At 42.9% G+C, this 16468-nt stretch overlaps 1 protein-coding gene across 1 annotated transcript in view; it reads left to right on the forward strand.

Annotated features, from left to right (window-relative positions):
• Positions 1–16258, forward strand: part of DHTKD1 (dehydrogenase E1 and transketolase domain containing 1) — a 36957-nt gene extending 20699 nt beyond the window's left edge. The window contains exons 6-16 of the mRNA XM_012642179.1: positions 293–491; positions 2781–3093; positions 4278–4362; positions 4846–4985; positions 6857–7007; positions 7908–8014; positions 10280–10444; positions 12071–12153; positions 12501–12670; positions 13772–13857; positions 14786–16258. Coding sequence (XP_012497633.1) covers positions 293–491; positions 2781–3093; positions 4278–4362; positions 4846–4985; positions 6857–7007; positions 7908–8014; positions 10280–10444; positions 12071–12153; positions 12501–12670; positions 13772–13857; positions 14786–14887 — 1601 coding nt within the window. The 3' untranslated portion in view covers positions 14888–16258. The remainder of the gene's footprint in view (positions 1–292; positions 492–2780; positions 3094–4277; positions 4363–4845; positions 4986–6856; positions 7008–7907; positions 8015–10279; positions 10445–12070; positions 12154–12500; positions 12671–13771; positions 13858–14785) is intronic.
• The last annotated feature ends 210 nt before the right edge of the window (positions 16259–16468 follow it).

Below are 16468 nucleotides of genomic sequence, written 5' to 3' on the forward strand. Positions count from 1 at the left end.
TTATGTACAGGCACTGGTAAGCATGAACACTTTATATGCATTAATTCATTCAACCTCTACAACGTCACTAAGAGGTAAAGTTATTTCAGTTTTATAGACAAGCAGACGTAGATCATCACCTTACCAAAGCCACGCAATGAGTCACGGAGCTGGAACTTGCTGGCTGGACTCCAAAGCTTGGGTTCTTACCAGCCACGCCCATCTCCCTGCGAGGACTGGGCAGCAAGACTTGGGAGGGCTAATAGCATTCTGGGTTAATTGTCCTGCTTCACCGTGGTCTTCCCTACTTCAGGGAAGCTTGTGGGCTGTGCCATCATCCACGTCAATGGAGACAGCCCAGAGGAAGTGGTCCGCGCAACACGACTGGCTTTTGAATACCAGCGTCGATTCCGCAGGGATGTGATTGTTGATTTGTTCTGCTACAGGCAGTGGGGCCACAATGAGCTGGACGAGCCTTTCTTCACCAACCCAGTCATGTACAAAATCATCAGGTACAGTTACGAACCTTCCTTTGACATACCTGCTCTACCCTGGAGTGCCCAAATTATTAATTTTAATAGGCACTCCCAGGTAGGACGACCAACTTCCCCTGTTTGCCTAGGACATGAAACTTTCACTGCTAAAACTGGGACAGCCCTGGGAAAACTGGGATGGTCACCCCATGGGTCCCAGGAGAGCACCCCATGTTCTTCACACTCTACGTGTTTCCTCATTGCACAGAGAAGGGCAACTTAACAACTCAGCAGATGGGAAGGCTGCAGGAGGAGGACTTGGGCAGAGCCTTGCCCAAAACTTATTAGTATGGGATTGGCAGGATCAGAAATAGAACCTCCGTGATTCACTTCCACAAACCACAGATGTAGACCTGCTTTTTGTCTGGGCTAGAGGTAACACAAGGGAGTTCAGTGAATGTTCAGAACTGCACTGTCCAGTATGGAAGCCACTAGCCATAAGCGGCTGTTGAGCACTTGAAATGCAGCTGGTCCTGACTGATGTATTGTAAGGGTGATGAAGACACCAGATTTCTAAGACTTAGTGTGTAAAATATAAACACGCATATGAGATAGCCCGGTAATTTTTATATTGATTAGGTATTGAAATGACAATATTTTGGATATACTGATATAATCAAATATATTATTGAAATTAATTCCACCTGTTTCCTTTTATTTATTTATTTATTTATTTTGGAGGCAGAGTCTCACTCTGTCGTCCTGGCTAGAGTGCAGTGGCTTCAACCCAGCTCAGCTCACTGCAACCTCAAACTCCTGGGCTCAAGTGATTCTCCTGCCTCAGCCTCCCAAGTAGCTGGGACTCTAATTTTTTTCTATTTTTAGTAGAGATGGGAGTCTTGTTCTTGCTCAGGCTGGTCTCAAACTCCTGACCTTGAGCAATCCATCTTCCTCAGCCTCCCAGAGTTCTAGGATTACAGGTGTGAGCCACTGCACCCAGCTCTTTTTACATTTTCTAATGTGACTGCCAGAAATTTTTTAATTACACATGTGTACTGCATTTTATTTTTGTCAGCCAGTGCTGATTCAGAAGGTTAATGTCACACAGTGGGAAAGCATTACTTTGCAATTTCTTTTCTAGATACTAGAAAGTAAAATAGACGCCCCTCCTCCTTTATTTTCTCACAGATATTAACTAAAGCAGAGGAATAAACTTGAGGACATTTTACCAGCTGCCCTAGGAAGAAGTAATCTGCGTTTTCTGCTTAGCTCTGAATTTAGCAGCTGAATGAGTCAGTGAGGCTCAGGGCCCCATTTAAAAAAAATCTATCCTGCTCACCTCTCACTTTTGTCAGGATTAAATATAATATAGGGGAACAGGCTTTCTAGTTTAAAGTACTATGCAAATGTCAAGTGGTACCAGTATTGTTATAATACCCAGGTGCTGGCTATTGTAGTTCAAGGATGGTTAGAGCAACCTGAACCAGATGCCAACAACTTTGGGTTCCATCTTTTTTGAAATGAAGAAGGTGCTGATTGGGTAGACAGTGTGGGTCAGTCTCGGAAATAACTGTCAGTATTTCCCAATTCATAGGAAAATGTTACTATTTCCACCTGGATGTAGACAAAAGCTTATAAATGTGTGTTTTCTCTTGCTTGCCTGGAAGAGGCTGTTACTCGTGAGTGCTTTTAATAATTTATTTAATCCATTGTTATTTATTTATTTTTAATGCCTATCACTTCAAAATATGTTTGTTTTATTAACTTACTGAGGTACCAGTCACATAATGTAAAACTATTTTAAAATGGACAATTCAGTGGCATTTATTACATTCATAATGTTGTGCAGCCACTACTTCTACCTAGTTCCAAAACATTTCCAGAATGCCTTTTTTTTTTTTTGAGACAGACTCTCACTGTGTTGCCCGGGCTAGAGTGAGTGCCGTGGCGTCATCCTAGCTCACAGCAACCTCAAACTCCTGGGCTCAAGCGATCCTCCTGCCTCAGCCTCCCGAGTAGCTGGGACTACAGGCATGCGCCACCATGCCCGGCTAATTTTTTCTATATATTTTTAGTTGTCCAATTAATTTCTTTCTAATTTTAGTAGAGATGGGGTCTCGCTCTTGCTCAGGCTGGTTTCGAACTCCTGAGCTCAAACAATCCGCCCGCCTTGGCCTCCCAGAGAGCTAGCATTACAGGCGTGAGCCACCGCGCCCGGCCCAGAATGCCTTTTTATGGTGATGACACTCCATAATGTCTTTGACAATGACTGTCTCTTGGATTTTTACAGATCACATTGATTTTTTTTTCCCCATCTCTCTTGGACAGAGCCCGAAAAAGCATCCCAGACACATACGCAGAGCACCTTATTGCCAGTGGACTCATGGCCCAGGAGGAGGTGTCTGAAATAAAATCCTCCTACTATGCCAAGTTAAATAACCACTTAAATAACATGGCCCACTATAGCCCCCCTGCCACCAACCTGCAGGCCCACTGGCGGGGCCTGGTTCAGCCGGAAGCGACAATCACCACCTGGAACACAGGTGTGCCCCTCGACCTCCTGCGGTTCATTGGTGCAAAGTCCGTGGAGGTGCCAGAGGAGCTCCAGGTGCACAGTCACCTCTTAAAGATGCATGTTCAGGTGGGGAGCATCGAAATCACCTCTTACTGCTGTTCCTTCTTGCTCAAGGAATTGATGTTGGTCCGGTCTTTTTGGTTGGCTAATTTATTGACAAAGATTTATTGTGTGTCATTAGGTTCTAGGGACTGATCCTAGTGTTGTCTGGTACTGATAGTCAATCAGATTTTCTCAAATTTATTTCTCCTCCATGTATTTACTTATGCATGTTTAATACATTACATGTATGCAGAATACATGCACATTATAAAAAATACAGAAATACAGGAAAGTCTGTTTTGATTTTTCCAACCAGTGAGCAGAAAACACTTTAATTCTTTCAGGTGGCTTAAATAAAAGAAACAAAATGCAACACACATACGCTGAAAGTATCCATGTAGACTCATAAACAATGCTGAAGTTTTACATATTGTCTTATGTTAGATATAGGATGACAAACCATGCTGGTTTGCCTGGGTCTTAGGGGTTTTCTAGAACATGGGACTTTCAGTGCTAACACCAGGAAAGCAAAGAGTTAAAAGTCTTTGTCTTCCTTAAGCTTAGATGAAGGAACTTGGTCCTCTGCATCTTATTTTATTTTTTTATTTTAGTTATTGATTGACAGAGTCTCACTCTGTCGCCCTGGGTAGAGTGCAGTGGCATCATCATAGCTCACTGTAGCCTCTAACTTCTGTGCTCAAGGCATCTTTCTGCCTGAGCCTCTCGAGTAGCTCGCTCTTGCTCAGGCTGGTCTCAAACTCCTTAGCTCAATCAATCCTCCCGCCTCGGCCTCCCAGAGTGCCAGGATTACAGGCATGAGCCACTTCGCCCAGCCCCCTCTGCATTATTTTAAAATGCTAACTTTGTTTTAAAGTTTTTGCAATAGATACAGAACTATTATACAATAAGCTGATACACTGATCACCCAGCGTAAGAAATAGGATATTATAAATCCAGTCCCCACATACACTCCCTAATTCCATTTCTTCAAGCCTCCATGGAAGTATCCACTAACCTGAAGTGCATGTTTGTTTTGCCTGTTTTACAACTGTCTGTAATTGCTATCATACTCTAATGTAGCTGTCTGCACGCTTCGTTTTTATTCAACATTACGTTTTTGATACTTACATCTGTTGCATTAAATTTTTTGAACTCAATGTGATAGAGACTCTTAAAAGTTTCTTTTTTCCTTCCCCTCAATTTTACAGTCTAGGATGGAGAAAATGACAGAGGGGACAAAGTTGGACTGGGCCACAGCTGAAGCTCTTGCCTTGGGCTCCTTACTTGCTCAAGGTGAGAACTTTCTATCTAGCTGTGCAGCGGGTGGAGAATGCTTTCAACGATGTTTGCTACCTGTGACCTCTGTGGTTTTTTGAATTACAGCTACCTCCTGGCGTTTGCATTGGCTAGAGAGGTTCTAGAACATGTTAAGTTAACTTTTCTTACCTGACAGTATTACTTAATCGTAGTACGTCGTGCTGATGACCTTCATCAGAGTATAGACTACAGGACACTTATACTGGCAAGCAAAGGGCTCAGTTCTGGATGTACTGGAAAGATATTTTTCTCTAAAAATTGTAGGGCAAGTGATGACTCTTCATTCTTATACTATCTCACCTTGATTATAGACTTTTGAATCTAGGATAGTAAAGACTTTGTTATCCCAAGGAGAATTCTCAGGATTAATGTGATGTATAAGAATTCACAGTCGTAATGTCTTATTATTCGGTTATTCATGGAAATCTGGATTTTTTTTTTCTTTCTTGCTTGCTCAAGGTTTTAATGTCCGTCTGAGTGGCCAAGACGTTGGCCGTGGAACTTTCAGCCAAAGGCATGCAATGGTGGTTTGCCAGGAGACTGACGACACCTACCTCCCTCTGAACCACATGGACCCTGATCAGAAGGGGTTTCTAGAGGTAGGATGTTACCGCAGCGACTGTAAGATCCAGGTGCCGATGGTGACAGCTCCAGGATTCTTAAAACAACTAGAAACAGATGCCGGCAACTTTGGGTTTGATACTTTTTGAAATAAAGGAGTGATGAGCTGGCAGACGATGTAGGTCTGTAAATTTGGAATGGAAGTAACAGGTTCGAGAACAGCCTGGAGCTTTCTTACTCTGGCGACTTGTGTGTAGCCATGTAAATGTCAAATGGATTTGTGAATTCAAAACGCACGTGATAATCTGCAAATTGCTGTGATTCGTTAAAATTAGTCAAAGATGTGGATAATAAGCCAACGTTTCTTGCCTACTGTAGACAAAAAAAAAAAAAACAACTTGCTTCCTCCAGGTTCCCTTGTTCCCTGAGTGGCTTGAAGCGTACACACGCATAGCCGTGCATCCCGGGTGCTGGTCTCTGTGCTCCTCTCTTTAGTGTCTTCAGGGCCAGGGCCTTTTCCTTTCTGTCTCTCAGCAGTTAGTGTAGGGCCGCGGACATGATGTTTATGAAAATAACTTACTCTTGAAAGTAAGTTTGCAGGCATGTCATCTTCCTGCTCTCGCCATTTGCTGGAAAATATGATCTTGAGTTCACTGATAACCCGATGGAAGATTGAGTTGACAAAGGTCAGATTCCAGGAAGGTTACTTAACGGACATGGAGCTCATCTTTCCTTTAAGTGAGTCTAACATCCACCTCTGGATCAAGTCAGATGGATGAACTAGATATGGAAATGTTTAGTATTCCCCCTACCTCGAAGGAAGCTTTCACGGAATTGTGATTTGATACTGACTATCAGTTTTGAATGCTGCTATTTTAAAAGCCCTGATTAAATGCCTTGTATCTGTTATGAGGACGCTGTGAAAGATTTCACTTATTATCCACCATGTCCTTGATATGAAGACCCTGGGAGAAGCTCCTGCCCAGTGCTGGTATTGAGAGGAGCTGCAGCCTCCTGAGCAGTGGTTTGCTGTCACTGTCTGCACTGAATTGTGCAACTGACCAGCGTTCCCTTGTCAGTCAGTGATGGCTTTTAGGAGGGGAAGGGGCAGAGGCTGTGGCCGCCTCCATGATAAGTGAGGGTACGTCTTTCCCCAAACTCTGTTCTATGTCCCAATCTTTATTTGTCTTCTTTCCCTCCACTTAAAATGTATACTCTCATGTACATTATATACATTTGTAACTTACTTTTTGCATGCTTTTTGGAATAAAAACATTAAAAGATTCAATAAAATAAGGTATTTATGTGTACACAGGTATACAAAGTACAACAGGTACAAAGCAGAAGGGGCAGCTGCATCGGCCTGGGGAAGGCAGGGAGTGCTTGGGAGAAGAAGCCAACTCTGAGCTTGGACTTGAAGGATGTTAGGGGTTGTCTAGTCTAATAAATGCGGGATGAACGTGTGAGGGGGACACAGGGCACATATAAAATCTGTGAAGTGAGGGAACCCAACATGCTCAGGGAACTACAGATAGCTTCACTGGACTGGAGTTTAAGCAACCAGCTCTCATGGGAACCCAGGGAGCAAGAACTCATCCCACCGCCCACCCCCAGGGAGCACATCGATCTTTTCAGAAGGGATCTGCCCCCATGGCCCAAACACTTCCCATTAGGCCCCACCTCCAACACCTGGAATCAAATTTCAGCATGAGGTCTGGAGGGTTCAAACAAACCATATTCAAATATGGCAGACTCCTTTCTGAAGTGGTGAGGAATGAAAGCAAAGCTTCCCTCTGCACTCCTCCTCCCTTGGAGAGGTTTGTAGAGACGTGATCGCTCTGTCTTTGCAGGCTCTCGTCAGATGTCCTCCCCTTCCATGACAGCGTTTGGTTCTCTTCCTTGGGATTAGGTCAGCAACAGCCCCCTGTCGGAAGAGGCCGTGCTGGGATTTGAATACGGAATGAGCATTGAAAGCCCAAAGTTGCTGCCCCTCTGGGAGGCTCAGTTTGGTGATTTCTTCAATGGCGCCCAGATCATCTTTGACACGTTCATCTCTGGAGGTTGGTGTTAGTGCGTGGGTGGGTAATGGACGCACAGCGCCAGCCTCACGGGGACACACGAATGAAAAGGGGCCACTACTGCTTATGATGCTCCTGTGTGCTGTGGCCCCTCCAGGCAGTTGGGGATCACCCTGTTACCCACTGAGGCCTGGCAGCTGTCAGACAGTTTAATGAGCTCCTGGGAAGAGCATCTCAGTTCTCTGTCAGCAGGAGGGTGGGTGCCTCTCAGCGACTATGCTCTGCAGTCAGTGGGGGGTCTTGAAAACCTGTTCCCCTTGATCCATGCACATTCAAGCATTACAAAGCAGTACCTGCTTCCTGTAAAAACTTGGAATCTATGAAGTCAAAGTCTAAGTCTCTCCCCAGACCCTCAATCCCATTTGCTGGAGGTGCCCACTATTAGGTTTTGAATATATATGCCTCAAATCTTTTTACTGTAGTTGTGTTTTTCTGTAACATTTTTGTTGTGAAGAAGTGAAGTCCCAGAGGAGACTGGACTTTTGACATGTCCAAAGACTGTTCTACAGCGTCCACTGCCATCTCTTTGAGGACAGTGGCCTGTGTTGTCAGCTGGGCTCTGAGGAAGGTGGGAGCCGCCCATTCTTCTCAGAGCTGTGCCTGCGATGGAATCACAGTGGCATGTGCTGGCCAGGAAGCCGGGCATTCACCTTGGAGTTTGTTTCCACTTGCTAAAGCCCAGGACATGCGCCATTGTAGGTTTTCACCCAGCCAGATGGATGTTTTCCCCCAAGTATGGTGTAGGAGTGCTAGAAAGTACACGCAGGGAAAACAGTTTTGGGGGGCTGGCAGCAGACGGACATTGGTTTAACCATCCGAGTCACATCAACTGTTTTGTTCCCGTGTCACAGAGTTCTCACTCCTCACATCCTGCTTTTCCAGGAGAGGCCAAGTGGCTCCTACAGAGTGGCATCGTCATTCTCCTCCCACACGGCTACGACGGGGCGGGACCGGACCACTCATCTTGTCGCATAGAGCGTTTCTTGCAGGTATGTTGAATGCCTTCTAGAATCTGAGAAACATTGTCTTGCTTCCCAGGCGATAGCTTCATGCCCACCTTAAACTGTAAGACATTGTAGGATTTGAATGAGACAGATTCGATGCAATGTCAGTATTCCTTGGAAACACAATTGCTTCCCGTGTCACGGTTTTATGGCGATTAAAGCGGTTCCTGTGTGGACAGGCTCCATGGTTCTCATACCAGGCTGCGCATTATAATCCCTGAGGGACTTTATTTTTTATTTATTTATTTTTGTTTTGTTTTGTTTTTTTGAGGCAGAGTCTCGCTCTGTTGTGTCAGCCTAGCTCAATGCACCCTCAAACTCTTAGGCTCAAGTGATCCTCCTGACTCAGCCTCCTGAGTGAGTAGCTGGGACTACAGGCATGCACCACCACGCCCCATTAATTTTTTCTATTTTTAGTAGAGACGGGGTCTCACTCTTGCTCAGGCTCGTCTTGAACTCCTGAGCTCAAGCAATCCTCCTGCCTCGGCCTCCCAGAGTGCTAGGATTACAGGCATGAGCCACTGCACCCAGCCTGTATTTTTACTTTAAAAAAGTATTTTTTTCAAGTAATGGTAGTATTTTTATTAAATGATTCGTGGTCATCAAAACATTGTAAATATCCTCCCAGAAACAGCCACTGTTATCATTTGGTAAGAATCATTACAAATGTCTCTTAATATTATTCCCTTATAGTTAGTTTATCATGAAAACTTTCAACTATACAGAAAAGTTAAACAAAAATTTGCAGTGAACATTCATTTACTGACCTCATAGAATCCACTATTAATATTTTGTTATATTTGTTTTATCACATATCTATTCATCCATCATTCCTTTATCCAGCCATCCATCCTATTTTTTGATCCATTTCAAAGTAAATAGAGATACCAGTACATATCACCCTAACACTTCAACATGCATTTCATTAATGATTTTGGCATATAGGCAGATAAAATGTATAAATAGAGGATAGATTAGTAGGTAGATAGAACAATAGATATATGGATAGTTATATTGGTAAATATGACACAAAAATAAATTTATAAAAATGAGATTACGGGGGCTGGGCGAGGTGGCTCACGCCTGTAATAACAACACTTTGGGAGGTCAAAGTGGTGGGAGGATCGCTTGGGGCCAAGAGTTTGAGACCAGCCTGGGCAACATAGTGAGACCCCATATCTACAAAAAATAAAAAAATTAGGCAGGCGTGGTCAACTGTGCCTGTAGTCCCAGCTACTTGGGAGGCGGAGGTAGGAGCATTTCTTGAGCCCAGGAGTTTGAGGTTGCAGTGAGCTATGATGATGCCGCTGCACTCCAGCCTGGGCGACAAAGTGAGACCCTGTCTCAAAAAAAAAAAGTGTGATATATGAAATTTCCAGGTATACAGAGATGAATTAGGGGTTGGAGCAGCAGTTGGGTATGGGCTACAGTTTTTGGAGTCTGAGGCCGGCAGTGGGCAGGAAAACTTCTGGGCTGAGGGGTCTTCTTGCCAAATTCTGCTCTCTCTTCTGAGATTCAGTAACTAACTCCGTCCAAGGGCCCACTCCCCTCAGTCAGGGTGTGTGTCACTCCCAGGCACTTCCGTTGGTGCCTGGAAGAGGCGCCATTGAGCTGTGTAGGGGCTTCTACTCTAGATTTTGCCCGTGTTTTTCACCAGGAGTGCCTGTTCACTTCCCCTCTCCAAGATGGGGGTATTAGTAAGAATTGTCAGGATTTTGTCAACTCACTTTCCTTCCATTGCTTCCGGAGTAGGGTTATGCCTCAGCTTTCTGTTCGACCGGGACCTTCTGAGATTTAGCTTTCCTTTTTAAATCCTAACCACTAGACTCTGTGGGACTGAGATTTAGTTTCCTTGCTCTCAACTTTTCAGCCTTGTTTGTTAGCTGCTTTTGATTTTGTTTTTGTCTCAAAACACAGACAAACTACAATTTTTTTTAATTTCATTTTCATTAGGAGAGTGAGATTCTGACAGTGCTTCCTCCCACCATCTTAACCCCACAAGAATGAGAATCTGTACTTTGAAGAGTCTGTTTCCAGATAATTCTTGCAGTCAGCTGTGTTAGGTGACACAGATCGGGTCAATGGCGAACTCCCCCTTCGGTTAACACTTTGCAGTTCATAAATTTGCCTTCTAGTATTTTTCTATGGTGGAGAGAAATGTCTTTTACTAATCCAGGACGCTCGCGTTTCCCTTTGGCTAGCCCGCTGTCACTGTGACTGAGGTAGATGATCTTCCCGTCTCCCTCCCAGATGTGCGACAGCAGAGAGGAGGGGGTGGACGGAGACACCGTGAACATGTTCGTGGCTCACCCCACCACTCCCGCGCAGTATTTCCACTTGCTCAGAAGACAGATGGTCCGGAGCTTCAGGAAACCCCTCATTGTCGCTTCTCCCAAGATGTTACTCAGGCTCCCTGTAAGTGGAAAAAGCTGGCTTGTCACCCTTTCTCCTCCTGTCATTCTTTGTACTCCATTTTTCTCTGTTTTCTCTCTCCAATTATATTTCCAAATTACAGAAACATCTTCAGAGTTTTAATTGACTTTGCCGCTTCCTTTTTTTTTTTTTAACCTTTTAATACTACCTGGAAATATGGGTAGCTTTTTGTTTCCATTGTAATGAAAGTCAGGGATAGCAGATATTATCACACTGGTATCCTGGCCTGAGCAGAAATAACATTTTAGAAAAAGTTTTAAAGTCCAAATAGTCAAAATATGTTGGCAGTAGCAAGTTGGGGAATTTAAAATATTTTGATGAAAATAAATGGTATTATTTATGGTCCTTTATTAAGATTTTTTCCATTAAATGATGTATCACAGGTAGACTCCTGTTTCAATAAACATAAATATTGGAACAATACAGCTTATTGCTACAGTTCTTATCAAGGGCACATTTCCTCTTGGTTTACTTAAGTGTTAAGCACACATGTATTTTCAAATCACAGAAGTATGCTAGTTCTCAAGCAGAAGTGTTCAAGATAATTAGTACTACTGAGCATCTATTTATCCCATCTGCTACGATTATTTTCAGGTTCATATGAGAGTTTTAATTAGGACTGGCATTAAAAAATTTCCACGTAGTTGGCTGCAACTGCTGAGATGAAGTAAGACATTGAGAATTTGGCGGTTCAAGAATATCTTGTGCTGCTTCCAGAGGTTTTAGAGTCTGTCTCTGGGAGTGAAGAAAGCTGCAGGTGGTTTTGCTGCCACCTGTTGTTGTTTTAAGCGGTTCCTCGCATTCGGAGGGGTGTAGGGAAGGACCCATTCTCAGGGCCAGCGCTTTCATGGCCCTGAGTCAGTGCCTCCTTAGACTTTGTACTGTAGGTGCCTACTTGACTCATCCTATCCCCAGCCGTAGTCAATATCCAGTCAACATCCAGGACTTCCCATGGTCTGCACGGTGGCAGTGGTCCATTTGTGGCGGTCTCCCGATTCTCTCTCACCAGCGTTTCTGCGAACAACCTTATGCATTTGGAGGTGGCCTCATGAGTCTTTGCAACAAGTATTCATTTAAATTGAGCTAGTTAATCCAATTTCTTTTCATCATAGAAATAAATACGTATTTCCCTAGTTGTACTCACTGAATGGGTTTCATGTATAAATGACAGTCAAAAAAAAAAAATAAAACAGAAATAATTGCCTTGGCTTAGCTGTTTCGGTTTACAATATAAATTCTATAAAATGTTTCTAATTCCAAGAAATTGAAGCATATTTCTTTTTCTTTTTTTGCTTTCTACCTAATATTTACCAAGATAGAAGCATATTTTTTATTGATAATAAAGTTGGGTGATCAAACTGAAATTTTATGATTCTTAAAATTTTGTGGCACCCCACAAAAGGGAATCTTATGTGACCTCAGAAACATAATTTCACTCTGAAGTATACAGAACTGATATGTTTTGGAGAGACACTGTGTTTATTAGCACACATATTTATGTGCAGGGTGAGGCTAGAATTCTGACTCTCTTTTGGTGATGACCCCTCATTAGTAGGAGCATCAGCTCTTTCCCACTGTTGCTAGATGTGTGGCTTCTTCTCCCTTTAGGCGGCTGTGTCAGCTCTTCAGGAAATGGCACCAGGAACAACGTTCAAGCCGGTCATCGGTGATTCATCCGTGGATCCAAAAAAGTAACGTGACGTGAATCCTCTGCCTTCACACTCTGTGGCAGAAATTTAATTGGCGGGAAAATTAGTTCACATTCAGGAATCCAAAGTGACCGGAATCTCCTTTCTCCGGACAGAAGTCCTTTAAGTCGGTGGCATGGGAGCTAGAGTGTGCGTGGAACAGTGAACGTCAGAGGCGTGTGTCACTAAAGAAGGGTCGCCAGGGCATAGCGTGTGACCAAACCCAGCCCCAGAGCCCCTCACTGCTTCCTTAGCGAGGCCTTTCAATCTGATTGTCTCCTCTTTCTTCTGATACAATTCTTACTCTACTGATTTCTCCCCTACCCCATCACCCCCTTTCTCCCCGACAGCGTTAAGACCCTTGTATTCTGCTCTGGCAAACACTTCTACGCTCTGGCAAAGCAGAGGGAATCCCTGGGGGCCAAGAAGCACGACTTTGCCATCATCCGAATAGAGGAACTCTGCCCTTTCCCACTGGATTCTTTACAGCAAGAGATGAGCAAGTACAAACACGTTAAAGGTAAGGCCTTGTCCTCGTTAGGGTCCTCTGGTTTTCAGACACCCGAAACCCACTCAGACTCTTTCAGATGAGAAGACGTGGTGGGGCCATGGGAGATACTAGAAAATTAAATCTCATGGAACCTGAGGATATGACAAAAAGTACGACCACAGCCAGTGTCTCCACGCCTCTCTTGGCGTCCCCAGTCTGATATTCTTTCATCTAAAACCACTGATTTCCTGAGAGTTTGGGGAGTTTTCATGCCGTACCATCATTTATGAGAAATACAGTATAATTCTAAAAGACAAGCCTTTCAACAAATGGGGCTGGAGGCTGGAATACTGGATGCCTATATGCACTTTATACAGAAATTAACTCAAAATTGATTATAAACCTAAATGTAAAATGTAAAACTATAAAGCTTCTAGGAGAAAACAGGAGAAAAATCTCTGTGATCTTAGGCACAAAGTTCTTAGATATGACACGAAAAGCACATTCCATTAAAGAAAAGTTGGACTTTATCAAAATGAAAAACTTTTGCACTGTGAAAGGCATTGTAAAGAAAATAAAAAGAAAAGCCACAAACTGGGAGAACATATTTGCAAATACGTATGTGACAAAGGACTATCTAGAATATTTAAAAAACTCTCAAAACTCAACAGTAAGGCTGGGCATGGTGGCACGAATGTAGTCCCAGCCTACTTGGGAGGCTGAGGCGAGAGGATCACTTGAGCCCAGGAGTTCAAGGCTGCAGTGAGCTATGATGACACCACTGCACTCCAGACAGCGCTACGGAGCGAGACCCTGCCTCTGAAAAACCAAACCAAACAACAAACTGATGATATCAACTGCCGATGAGGATGCAGAGCAACTGGAAGGAACCCTCACACAAAGCCCATTTTATCATAGTGTTGAATATCTCATATAATTTATTGATCACTGTACTGAAAGTGAAAAATTGAAATGGTTGTACGGGTACTCAAAGTATGGTTTCTACTGAATGAGTGGCACTTTCTCACCACCAGAAAAGTCAAAAAATTGTAGGTTGAACCATCTGAGATTGGGGACAGTCTGTATATGTTTACTGAATATATAAACTGAAATGAATGTCTTCTTTTATAGATCTTATCTGGAGTCAGGAGGAACCTCAGAACATGGGTCCATGGTCTTTTGTTTCTCCAAGGTTTGAAAAGCAACTGGCCTGTAAGGTAATAGCTCTTTCTCTCTTGTGTGTTGTCTGTGTGTGTGTGTGTGTGTGGTTTCTCCTGAAGTGCCAAAAATGGGTTTATCCCCTATTATCAGTCTAATTCTTTAAAGATAAACTATAATTAAAAATCTAGTTTTAGGCTGTTCCTTCAGAAGAAAATACTGAGTGTTTATGGAACTGTGTATGTGTACATGTCAGTATCACATTTAAAAAAAGGGTTTATGCCTAAAAAAAGTAAAAGCTGGCTGGGCAAGGTGACTCATGCTTGTAGTCCCAGCATTTTCGGAGGCTGAGGAGGGAGGATTGCTTGAGGCCAGGAGTTGGAGACCAGCCTGAGCAAGAGTGAGGCCCTATCTCTACAAAAAATGAAATAAAATAATTATCTAGGTGTAGTGGTATGCGTCTATAGTTTAAGCTACTAGAGAGGCTGAGGCAGGTGGATTGCTTGAGCCCAGGAGTCTGAGGTTATAGTGAGCTATGGTCATACCACAGCACTCCAACCTGGATGACAAAGTGAGACCCTGTCTCTAAAGAAACAAAAAGGTAAAACCAATGAGAAGAGCAATTGGACTTGTGTTTATCTCCCTATTCCACTTTGATTAAAACGCAGTTCACTCATTTGATACTAGTTTGCTAGGCTCAAATCATTTTTACATGTAAATAGTTCTAATTAAGTAAATTCTACAGCTAAAACCAACTGATAGTTACTTACAAATAGGACAAATTCAAGAACTTGTCTCACCTTATCATGCCTGGAATTGAGTTAGTTGTTAGTGGTGACATATATTTCCCTCCAACCTATTCTGTGTAACTTATTTTTCCAGAGGTGATTTATGGTTAAGCTAAGAGAAGCGCATGCCCCTTCCTGATGAAACTAAGCTCTGATCTGGTCAAAATGTCATTTTGTTTCTTCTCTGCTGTAATGACAGCTCCGCCTCGTGAGCCGTCCCCCGTTGCCGGTACCCGCAGTGGGAATTGGCACAGTTCACCTGCAGCAGCATGAAGATGTCCTCACCAAGACCTTTGTTTGATGACAACTCTTGGAGAAATACTACTTCCTTTTAGGAAAACTATCATAAAACGAAAGGCCCGTTTCTTCTATTCTTTTCCTTTCCATTGCATAACATGAAAAGACTGTCTTCCTCTAAGACATTGGGATGGATGCGAACAATTTAATCTAGATTAGTTCAAATAATCAGGAGAATAGGTTATAAATACAAAAATGCAACCAGGAAATTTATCCTTGAAATTTCAGTAGTGTTATGGTTCGATTAGATCTGAGCGAGACGGAGAACTAGGTCATTATCTAGATGATTTCAGACTCTAAGGAACCATACATGACTAGGAAAAGTTCTTTAGCCTGAATTTACAGCTACATGGAGATGACCTCAAGGCTGCCTCTTGATTGGTTTGGTGCATGTCACTTTCATTAATTTTTCCCCTCTTTCAAAGTCCTGAGATTAATGATATTGTATTCCATGTCATCTCTGGTGCTGCTTTCCAGCCACTGTACAAAATGTTTCACCAAACACTAGGAAAACTAGATTATGATCATTCCTGGTTTGTGTTGTTCAAGATAATAGTTTTACCCTGAAATCTAGGTGCTATTAAATACAAATCTCTGGGTGTCTGATCTTCTAGCACTGTATTTAGCTATAATGAAATTAATTTGTGATCTATTTTGCCATAATCTCTCTCTCTCTCTTTTCCAAATGGTTCTTGCAGTGGTATCTTAATGGTGTTTAACCAATTTGGGTGTCTGACATGGGGATTTCAGCCTTTGGTTAATCAGTCTTGCCTCTACCAATTACTCTACCAGTCCCTGCTACAGTATGATGTTTGTTTATGGTACTTAAAGAGCACCTTAACAGAGGGTCCTTCCCAATGCCAGGTGCTTAGGGATTTCTTAGAGGTCACCCACCAACTTCCTCAGTCTGAAATTAAACCTAGTACTGGAAACATCGCTAAACAGCTAACTATGCAGCCCCGCTTTACTCAGTGCTGCGGAACGGAGCCTCTACCATCTACCATTCTCGTGCCATTACACCACTTTTCCCAGAAGTGCCGGGGGAGTGAACTGGAACAAGCCCAGGCCCTCTCCAGTTTTTCCAGCAACTGATCGAGTCCTTCAGAATCCCTGTTAATACGGGTTGTTCTGGTCACAGCAGATTTACGACTCACATCTTCAATGTACGCTTTAGTGTCCTGATTTAACATTTCTGTAGCACTCACATCCCTTTTCTTCCTATGTACCTCAACACGTCCTTCCTCTGTGTCAAACCTTATAAATCATGTAATTTAGCGCCACTCACGTAAATCAGGATGATTACAAAGGTCTATTTAATGAGAAAAGTTACCAACGTTGTATATTTAACTAGAAAAAAATAAAAGCACAATGTTATTTTTTTCTCAGGTCTCTTGGTTTCTTGAATCAAAAGCCTAAGCACAAAATGAGATGGAAGATTAGGTCTTTTTTTTTTTTTTTTTAAGTTTAGATCTCTCCAAATTTCTCTCGAAAGTTACACCTCACAAGTCTATGATTTCTTGGTACATATTCTCTAACTTGAGCCATGAAATGTGTCTTCTGTCATCTTAGCTTTCTTACTCTCAGT

Source organism: Propithecus coquereli, unplaced genomic scaffold (genome assembly GCF_000956105.1).
Source record: "Propithecus coquereli isolate 6110/MARCELLA unplaced genomic scaffold, Pcoq_1.0 Scaffold177, whole genome shotgun sequence".
NCBI classification, from domain to species: domain Eukaryota; kingdom Metazoa; phylum Chordata; class Mammalia; order Primates; family Indriidae; genus Propithecus; species Propithecus coquereli.